At 47.8% G+C, this 10,334-nt stretch overlaps 1 protein-coding gene and 2 long non-coding RNA genes across 3 annotated transcripts in view; 2 read left to right on the top strand and 1 right to left on the bottom strand.

Moving 5' to 3' along the window:
• Window positions 1-2,159: 2,159 nt before the first annotated feature.
• Window positions 2,160-4,768, bottom strand: Tspyl1 (TSPY like 1). Its single transcript, XM_027402131.2, has one exon. The coding sequence runs from the start codon at window positions 4,661-4,663 to the stop codon at window positions 3,596-3,598; it is 1,068 nt and encodes a 355-aa protein (XP_027257932.1). The 5' UTR covers window positions 4,664-4,768; the 3' UTR covers window positions 2,160-3,595.
• A 1,151-nt stretch (window positions 4,769-5,919) lies between these two features.
• Window positions 5,920-8,286, top strand: LOC113834278. The gene is made up of 2 exons (XR_003482677.2): window positions 5,920-6,619; window positions 8,085-8,286. It is a non-coding gene; the product is annotated as an uncharacterized LOC113834278 (long non-coding RNA).
• Window positions 8,287-8,345: 59 nt separating this feature from the next.
• The window catches only part of LOC103162856, a 47,112-nt gene continuing 45,123 nt past the window's right edge, over window positions 8,346-10,334 (top strand). Inside the window, exon 1 of the long non-coding RNA XR_004768437.1 lies at window positions 8,346-8,406. This is a non-coding gene — a long non-coding RNA (uncharacterized LOC103162856). The remainder of the gene's footprint in view (window positions 8,407-10,334) is intronic.

Below are 10,334 nucleotides of genomic sequence, written 5' to 3'. Positions count from 1 at the left end.
TTTTAAAACTTTCTTATTTATTCTCTCTGTCTTTCACATCATATATCACAATCCCACCCACCTCCACGCCCTCCCCAATAAAACAAAATAAAATTTAAGAGAAAAAAAGGGGGGGAAGGTTTCATGGAAGCCGTAGTGTGACACAATGAATCACACAGTAAACCCCTTTACCCACATATCTTTACATGCAATCGCTCATAGCAAAGAATCATGGGTCTGGTTTGAGGTCCCTGGTGTCTGCTACATAGTGGGTGCTGGGCCCTCACTGGGACTCTTCCTGTCCATCCCATTGCTGCCTTGTGTCATGGAGATCACTCGGCCCTGGGTCCACAGGACCAGATCCTTGCCCACCCCCCAGCCCCTCTGTGTTCCAGCAGATGGGGTAGGTGTTGGAGTGGGCCAATGCAGAACCCTGGTTCTGGGCCTGGGTAGTTGCAAGGATGGTAAGCTGGCCGGCTCCCCGCCCCCCATCCCATCTTCACCACCAAGGTGAGCTCTCCAGCATTGCCCTAGCTAGTTCATCCCTTGTAATGATGAGCAAGGGGCGGGACCATTTCTCCTGATTTCACATTCTCAGAGTAGGTTCTCCCATACTTAGACCTTCAGGGCCAGCTCTACTGTGTTGCCCAGGCGTGGCATTCTCCCGAGTGCTGCCGCTGATGAGGGGCAGGGACAGCTCTCCTGCTCTTAATGGCCTCAGGGCCAGCTCTCTCACCTGCCTCAGGTGTTAATGGGTAGGGGGCAGGAGGGGGCAAGCAGGAGTGGGGGCTCATCTCTCCTTGCCCATGCCATCACCTGACAGATGAGTAATGGGCACAGCTCTCCCATGCTCACAACTTCAGGGCTGCCTCATCCACACCTTCGCAGACAGGGTCAGCTCTGTTGGGATGCCCAGGCAAGGTGCAGGGGCCACTTTCCCTAGTGCTGCAGTTGGTAAGAGGGAGGGTCAGCTGCCTCACCCACCACAGATGACAGGGTAAATGGGGGGCATCTTTCCCTCACCTTCACCACCACATGGCAGAGAAGGGAGGTGTGGCCAGCTATCCCACTCTCACACCCTCAGGGCTAACTCATCTGCACCTCTGCCAACAGGGTAGATTCGACTGTGCTATCCAGGCAAGGAACAGGGCCTGCTTTCCCGAGTGCTGCAGCTGATCCTGCTATTATGACTTCAGGGCCAATTCTTACCTACCTCAGCCATTGATGGGGGGGGGGGGTGCATCTCTTCCCTACCCATGCTGCCATACTGCAGAAGAGGGGTGGATCTAGTTCTCCCATGTTCACGTTCTTAGGCAAGCATACCTGTGCCCATGTCAACAGGGCTGGCTCCAGTGTAGGGCCCACTTTCCCCAGGGCTGCAGCTGGTAAGGGGGAGGGCCACCTGCCTTGCCAGCTGGAGGCAGTATGGGCAAGGTGGGAGAGCATCTTTCCTTTGCCCCAGCCACCACACCACACATGAGGGAGGTGGTACCAGCTATGCCCCTCTCACGTCCTCAGGGCTGGCTCACTCAACTCTGTGCTGCTCCAATGAAGCACAGGGCCTGTTCTCCTGAGTGCTGCAGCTGGTGGGGGGGAGGGTCAGGTCCCCCACCTGCTGCAGGTGTTGAGGGGCAAGGGGAGGAGGGCACCTTTCTCTCACCCACACTACAACAGGCAGATGAGAGGGGCATGACCTTGCACCCTCAGGGCCAGCTTGTCTATGCCCCTGTGAACAGGGTCAGGTGAGATGTAGGGCCCTCTCTCCTGTGTGCTTCAGCCAGTGAGAGAGAGGCCAGACCAGTTCTCCCTAGGGTTACAGACAGTGAGGGGCAAGGCCAACTCTGTGCAGCCCAATCTCTGATTCTGGTGTCATCAGGAGCCATGGACGTCAACAGAAATTATGACTCCCAAGGAAGTGAGGGGTTTGGTGGTGCTGCACAAATTTTGTGGAAAAAAGTTGACATCTCAGTAAGCACTTGTTAACTGTCAACATTTTAACACAACAAATCAATGACAGTAGCAACTATGCTTGTATCCTGGAAGATACAGTATTGCGCTCTCTTGTCAGACCTCTGGGATAATGTTGTGTCCATTTAAGAAATTTTGTAATTCCATAATCTTGTCAATTATACAAACCTATTAAGGCACTTAATGGTCAGGGTGAAAAATAAAACATCGAAGAGAGTGCTATGCTTTTATTCACCATCTTACATATAAAGGGCAACAAATATCTTCATAGTACAGTTCTAATATGACAGAGCACTTTTACAACTATTGTGTAATTTAAGAGGCTACCAAGAATATCAAGTCACATATCTATTTTTCCATGACAACAGTAATTGGACAAACTTGATAAAGACCAAATTATCTAAACTACGTTTCTAAGAATTTAGATTAACATTGAAAATTTTCATGAATACTCATTTGTCTCAATAGTGTCAAGACTATTGTTCTTCCAAATGGTTTCAAATAAATGCAAAAGAAAGTAATTTAACTTTCCTAGTAAATAGAAACAAGTAGCATTTTACTAAATGTTGGTAAAATATGGGCACAATATTACTCTTTCAGATACATCAGGTCACATATAAAAAGAAGAAAATAACCCAAACTTGTACCATTTCTTTAAAGAACCATTATCTAGGCAACATTTAGTACTCAAAACTCCCTATAATTTTTCTGTTGCAATCCTGAGAAAGTATTTCTCTTTACATCACCATTGGACTTGAAAGCTCTTAGTCAACCTTGTCTTCATCTTCAGCCCAATTTTTATCTGACTTAATCTGGTCCTAATCCATTTCAGTTCACTTTCCCTGCTTAGGGTACCCATCACAATCTCTTTAGTTCTTCCATACATTATAAGGAAGATCTCACCTGTTTCCACCTAGCTCCATCTCTCTATTATCCTGTTAGGCCTTGTTAACCTGGCTGGGGGGTTGGGAAAAAGAGAAGAGGCAGCCAGAGTTCTGCAGCCTCTCTGGCAGAGCATCCTCTCTGGAAATGCTACCAGTCTAAATGGACTACAAATGCTGATCTTGCAGATGTTCCGGAACTACTTCTTTTTATTTAAAATAACAAGAAGGTGGAAGAGGGTGAGGAACCTTGACAAGCGCCAATGGAGCTTGGTATATGCAACAGCAAGCAGTATTAGAAGGTGGTGCAGAAAGAGTCACAAAAACCACACAGAAGGTGGCCCACTTCTGTTCTCCCGCAATATCATTAATTCCCAGCAATTGTCTGCAAACTTGATGTCCATACTGCCACATGCTCAACAGGTAAATAGAACGGGCTCCCTAGACAAAGGTGGCAGCAAATAGCTAACAGACTGAAAACAACAGGGTCCAAGCACTGTAAAAGCAGTGTGATCTTCAGGATCGCGTGTTAAGCTTAGAAAGGGTCTGAACCACGACGAGGCAGCAGACACTAATACAGAACAGCGTAGAGGTCATATGACAGCAGCAGCATGTCCACAGTCTTCATCTTGAGGGCAAGAGAGACTATTCAAACAGCAGATGCAGAAGCCACAAGGAAAGAAACACCAAGAACACTGCATACCGTTGCCTTTGCTCAAGCACAGGTGAGAAGAGGCCTGCTCCAGCTGTATTTTCAAAGGCAGAGGTTAGCCTGACTGGAAGCCAAAGGGCCTGGGAATCTCCACTGGCTCTCTTACTGGGCGACGTCTGGGTCTGCGGATTCCGTCACGTGACAGGTAGTATTGCAGTGGGTTTGGCCACAGGTCCTCTTTGATGATCTCAGCAATTCTGTCGGATTCTGGAAGGCTGTGGTCTGAAAACCAGGTGAAGAAGCTGCAGATGAGGTTCTGGTTTCTGCGAATGAAGGACTGAGGCTCATGTCCCCTCCGCCATACGATTGGAGTGGAAAGGGACACCACTCGACCGGATGATCGAACTTCATATTCCTTGACGATCAGCTTGTTTCGGAAGTAGGGGTTCCTTCGAAAGAAGAACTTGAATTTGCAGCCAGTCTTCGGGTGTCTGAGTTCCTTCACCTCTAGGTTGGTGACGTACCTTAGCATCTCTGCATCCTGACCCCTAATCATGGAGGACAGCTGCGGGTGGTTCCGGAAGGCAGTCATCCAGAAGCCTGGGATGTTCTGAATGATGTAGTTCCTCCGTTCCAGGTAGTGTCGCCGCATCCGCCCAAACTTCTGTTCCAGATGTTGGAAGGCCCTGTCGGCCTGAGCGTTCACAGTGTCCAGTTCCTGCTGGATGGCCTCCAGGGGGTTCATGCGGAGATTGATGCCCAGATGCCAGGGCCCGGCCTCCTCCTCTAGCATCTCCATGTCCTCACCCGCGGGCTGCCGCTCCTCCTCCATCGCCGCCTCCTCTCCTTCCGCCGCCACTGGACACGGCTCGTCTTCAGCGGCTACCGCGACCGCACCCTGCTCGGCCCCCACGCCGGCGGCCTCGATCTCTGCGCCCCGAGTTTCTTCCGGAGCCACCGACGCGGGACCCTCGGCGGGAGGCGGAGCCGCTCCCCGCCCGGCGGCTGTCACCCGCACCCGGGGCTCAGGCCCCACGACACCCGGGGACGCCGGGCTGGCCGCGGTCCGCGCGCGGCCCTCACCTGTCGCCCCGGGCGCCGAGCTCGCCGGGACACTGTCAGCCTCGCGCAGGCCGCGGCTGCGGGGCACAGGGGTCCCCTCGTCCCGCTGCGGGCCGTCCATGTCGGGTCCGGCCGCGTCACCCTCGAGGCACACGCGTCTCCCCTCCGAGTGAGCCCACGCAGCTCCCGCTACGCCCCTTCCCCGTCTCCGGGGCGGTGACGTCAGAGCCGCAGCCCGCGACTCTCGCGAGAGTTTGCGGCGCCCGGCTGGGCGGTCATGGTAGGCGGACGTCCTTGCAGGACTTTGCAGGCTTCTCGGCGGCCGCACGGTCCTTTACACTGCCGACTGCCCAAGGTCGGCCGACAAGTGCATCCGCTTTCCGGTTACGTGCAAAGGTAAAAATACCTCCTGGCCTCCGAAAAAGCCAGGAGCGAAAACTGCCGACCCTCTGGGCTAACCTGGGCTACCCGGGGAGCCGCGGTCGTCTCGAAACAATAGTAAAAACACAATTCACTTCTAGCCCCCGACGTTCCTGGGGGACAAGGCTCTGTGAGCTTGTGGAGGAATTGCTGTTTTCTGGAGGATGTTTGCGGTTGTAACTAATGATTGCTCTCACTGGATAAACACCACATCCATTTTACCCCCCCCCCCCGTGGAGCTGAGGCGGGCAGAAACTGAGCCGCTCACCAAATCCCATAGAGAATGGCAGATCAGAGCCCAAGAGATTGGTCTCTGGTGGTCTCTGAACAGGATGTGACCTCACTGTCACACAAAAGCATAAACGCATAGCCCATGTCAAGTTGATTCATGTGCCCCCCCCACCTCGTCCACAAACCTACTAACAATTTACACATCAACACAGAACATTCAGTTCCTTTTGAAGGAACCGGCTTCCCTTTTGGCAGCCATAACAGCCGAACATGTGCTTGGCATATACCTGCCTTGGTCACTTAGAGGTCAGATGCCTGTCTTGTGACAAGGAACCAATCAGAAGTTAGCTGGTGGCGCTATGCTTTACGACCCTGGGTGTGCTTTACGGACAAGCGCACAGCAATGACGTAGAGAGCATAGCAACCACCCTGGGAGGGCCTATGAGCCATAACAACCAGTTGACCAATCAACACAGGGCAAGCCCTCCAAGCCTGGAGGCACACCAATCATGAGCCTGTGCGTACCCCTAGACACTCCCCTTACGCTGCCCTATAAGATCTTTGGGGAGACCTTAGGAGCCGTCTTTTTCTAGCTGTCCGCCATGGCGGGTGGGTAAAAGACCCGAGCTAACATGGGGTTAGCTCGTTAAATTACAATAAAGCCTCGTGCAGTTTGCAGCAAGCTCTCGAATCCGCCTGGTGATTGGGGTGACCGCGAACCTGGCCTGAGACCCCGGATACTTGAGTTTTCGGGGGTCTAACATTTTGGGGGCTCGTCCTGGATTTGCGACCACCCTTCACCTGAGTGGATTCGATCTTGGAGGTAAGATGATTAGAGCTCGCAATTTATATATGTTCAATGTTCTATGTTTCTTGTTTTGTCTCTTGCTGTGTTGGTTTGGTGCCATGATTTGTATTTGATCTGCGCAGAATTTGTATTTGTAATTCGGACTTCTGGGGAAGACCCTGAAGTCCTGCCCTGGATGAAAGTCCGAGGGTTGCTTGATTTGATCTGCGAAGAATTTGTAATTTGTATTTGATCTGCGCAGAATTTGTAATTGAACCATAGGGTAAGCAGACTTGTGAGACCCTTGGTTCCACCCTGGATGAAAGTCCAAGGTTTGGTTGTAATTTTGGTTTGGGGCACCATTTCTTTGCCGCGGTTTGTCCTGTCTAATGTTTGTGCTGTCTAATGTGCTGTCATTTGTGTTATGTGTTTCTTAAGCATCTCTTTCTGTCCCACATTGCCCATGCACGTGGCATGCATGGGTCAGGGGTCTTTTCTTGTTGCCCTAAGCACATGGCACGGGAAAGGAGTTCTGCCATGTGTCACGGGTTAGAATGTGTTATGTTGGAGTCCCCCGATGCTGCTTTTCTGAACTCGAACCACTGCTGCAGCCCTTACAGCTGAGCCTGGCCCATGTAGGTGAGTCTTTCCCTATCCCCACTTGCCGGTCCCGTGGGTCCCTGCCATTTGCCTAGCTGCCCGGCATTCTTTGTGCTCTACACACATGGTATGCAGGGGGGCCGCAGGAGTCTTTTTCCCACCCCTGGATTGGCCTAGGGTCTGGGGTTACCAGCAGCACCCCTACCCCAGGTCTCTCTGCCTTGAGCACATGGAGCTCGAGCGTATAAACTTATCTGGCCTGATCCGGACATCTAAATGGCCTTAAAGTTATTAAGGACTATAAAAGGGACTTTGACAAAATTTTTATGTTAACTAAAAAATAAAAAAAAATGTAAAAGACTTAAGTAATAAAGAAAAAAAATTGTCTAAAAATGTCTAAGAAAGTCAAAAAAATAAAATAAAAGATTAAAAAGAGTTAAAGCAAATGGTAAAAGTTATAGAGGGTTAAAATAAGTTGTAGAAGGTCAGAGAAAAGTTGTCGAAGGTCAGAGAAAAGGTTGTTACAAATTAAAAAAAATGTAAACTGTGCTATGGTTTCTCATGTCTACAAATAAATTTTAAAAATAATAATATAAGTTAAAATTTTAACCATATTAAGCTAATTCTGTTTTAAAAAGTCCTCTTTATTTCTCAAGTAAATTATATATACTTGTTTTAAAAATGTTCTATTTCCTGGTATAAACTTAAGCATGTTAAGCAAAGCAAGTTACGGCCATTTTGTAACTGGTCACATGACTTGACTGGTCGCCATTTTGCTAAAGTTAAAAAAAGAATACTTAAACCGCCATCTTGACTAAAGGTGACCACATGGAAATTAGAGGTACCATCTTAGAAACAAGTTTTCAGTTAAGATTTAAAATGTTAATGCTTCTATATATTACAGAAAGACCTTAAGGGAATTTAAATTTCTTTTTAAAACCAGTTTTCAAATGTTTGTTTTTATTAATGTTTGTACTTAAAGAGCTTCAATTTAGAATTATTTCTAAGCAAAGCCTGACAATGTAAAGTTCTTGTTTTATAAAAGATGCTAATCTGTTACAGTTTGTGTTTTCAGAAGTTAAGTTTAGGATGTTGATAGCACACACCTTTAAGCTCAGGGTGTAGATGGCACACGCCTTTAATCCCACCATTCGGGAGGAAGAGGCAGATGGATCTTTATGAGTTCAAGGCCTGCCTGGTCCGGCAGATCGAATTCCAGAACAGGCTCCAAAGTCACAGAAAAACCCTGCCTCAGAAAGAAGTTAAGCTACTGTTTAAGAAATATAAGGTAGCTCTATACAGTTTTAAGTTCAGCTGTGCTGTTTCAAACATTTTACTAAGTTAAAACCAGTTACAGTCAGACTAAATCATTTACAGAAATAAGACCTTACCTAGCCACCTGTATGCTTAATGTGTGCTTAAGGCAAGTAACTAAAACAGACAAACAGACCTCTAATGCTTCAGAGATCTTCAGAATATGACATTTAAATTGTTATCTTTAAAGTTTATAATGTCAGACAGACTGCCAGATCCGGACAGTGACCCAAAGTCTCCAAAGAAGATTACGAGGCACCTCAGTTCCTGCACCTGGACCAGTGAGCGAGATGCTCAGATGTGAAACCTGCCGCCTGCCAGAACCTGGCCGAGAATGTGGACAAAGCTGCTGGACACTGGAAAATTGATTGTACCCCTTTGCCTAGACAAAACAAGGTCAGTCTTTTCCATGTCCCTCTTCCACAGAGAGGAAAAAAACTCTCACAGTATAGGCCTGGCGAAGATTGCTGGTCTTTGAGACACCTGCCTCCAGCGGTAATGGAGAAACTTGGGTATGGACTGGCTTCTAACTGGCTTCTGTCACTTTTTAGTAGATTCGAATAAAGTATACCCTTCTCAGATCTCTGAAATATTACTGGTTGTCAGCTTGACAGCATCGGGCAGTCAGATCCACTATAGACTAGTCAGTATGTTAGCTAATAAAATAGTAACTATCTACTGTTCAGGCACAAGTTCAAAGTTTTTAAGTTTATTTTGGTTGTCATCTAAGTACAAACTTAAAGGGCTTTTCATCAGGCCAAAGGCACCTCTGTCCAATCCATACCTGGCACTCTGGACAGAAGAAAAATGTACATGCTTATAGCCCAAATCTGTAGTTTTTGCTAAGTATGTTCCTGCTGTTTAAACAGATATCCAGATATCTGCTTTTTCTGCACTGTGGGCTTCAGTAAATAAGTTTTAACCTCTGTTCCTAGTTTAAACATGTCTTAAACAGGTTTCTGCTTCTGGCTGACATCTGAGTATCAGTTGCTAACTACAGGCTGTTCTAAGTAGACTGCGAGCCCTGGACTTGCTGTGGATGTGAACCAGTCCAGCTGATATGGACACCCCCTGTCTCTGCAACAGTGTCTGCTAACCAGAAGCCCCTGATGAATTCCCCATTGCCTAAATTCCTTTTTGCTTTTGACTAGCATTTCAACCTTCTGGGGTCCCTAACTTCGTCCCAAAGTCAGCAGGAAGCAGTTTGGAAAAGAATTTCGCCGTCCATTTTCCCTGGTTAAAATGCTAAGTCAAAAGGAACTCCCTTGCATGGGGATGACAGTATCTATCACTCCCTGATGGGGATGCTAGAGAGACAGCAATTCCATGATTGGAATTTACAAAAAAGAAAATGGGGGAATGAAGGAACCGGCTTCCCTTTTGGCAGCCATAACAGCCGAACATGTGCTTGCCATATACCTGCCTTGGTCACTTAGAGGTCAGATGCCTGTCTTGTGACAAGGAACCAATCAGAAGTTAGCTGGTGGCGCTATGCTTTACGACCCTGGGTGTGCTTTACGGACAAGCGCACAGCAATGACGTAGAGAGCATAGCAACCACCCTGGGAGGGCCTATGAGCCATAACAACCAGTTGACCAATCAACACAGGGCAAGCCCTCCAAGCCTGGAGGCACACCAATCATGAGCCTGTGCGTACCCCTAGACACTCCCCTTACGCTGCCCTATAAGATCTTTGGGGAGACCTTAGGAGCCGTCTTTTTCTAGCTGTCCGCCATGGCGGGTGGGTAAAAGACCCGAGCTAACATGGGGTTAGCTCGTTAAATTACAATAAAGCCTCGTGCAGTTTGCAGCAAGCTCTCGAATCCGCCTGGTGATTGGGGTGACCGCGAACCTGGCCTGAGACCCCGGATACTTTCGGGGGTCTAACACTTTCTGTTTTGAGAAAAAGCAGGTAGTATTGCCTGGTCCTCAAATTCAGTATTTTGTCAAAACTATCAGAACAAATGTCATCTTTTTGTATAACAAATATTTCCAAAACATTATTTACCTTCTTGCTGTGAAGTTCATAGACAATATAACCTAGCTGCACACATAAGTATAAAAATATAACAATATTACCATAAAGGTCACTGTAATGGCGATTTTAATATGGCAAGGGAGTCGCCGGCTTGCTGTGTGATGAACGGCGTAGTCAGAAAGTTATGCTTTTCACATAAGTCACTGTAGATTAAGCCTGACCAGATCTTCTGAAATTGTAATCCAGTTTCTGTGAAGTTCTGGCCAAAAAAAGAAGAAGAAGAAGAGGAGGAGGAGGAGGAGGAGGAGGAGGAAAGAAAGAAAGAAAGAAAGACACACACAAACATACTGCCCTTTATTTCTTCCACACTAGGAAACATATTTTCACTTTTAAATATTTGTTACCTATGTTATTCCCATCAACTCTCACTAGAGGGAGCCACTTGTCCTTTAGAAAGTGATA

The sequence above is a fragment of the Cricetulus griseus genome, chromosome 2 (assembly GCF_003668045.3).
Source record: "Cricetulus griseus strain 17A/GY chromosome 2, alternate assembly CriGri-PICRH-1.0, whole genome shotgun sequence".
NCBI classification, from domain to species: Eukaryota; Metazoa; Chordata; class Mammalia; order Rodentia; family Cricetidae; genus Cricetulus; species Cricetulus griseus.
Note: the sequence above shows the minus strand (reverse complement) of the source record. Positions and strands in the feature narration are given on the sequence as shown.

Excerpts from the sequence above, each read along its gene's own strand:
- Tspyl1 (XM_027402131.2), bottom strand. The coding sequence starts at position 4,663 with ATGGACGGCCCGCAGCGGGACGAGGGGACCCCTGTGCCCCGCAGCCGC.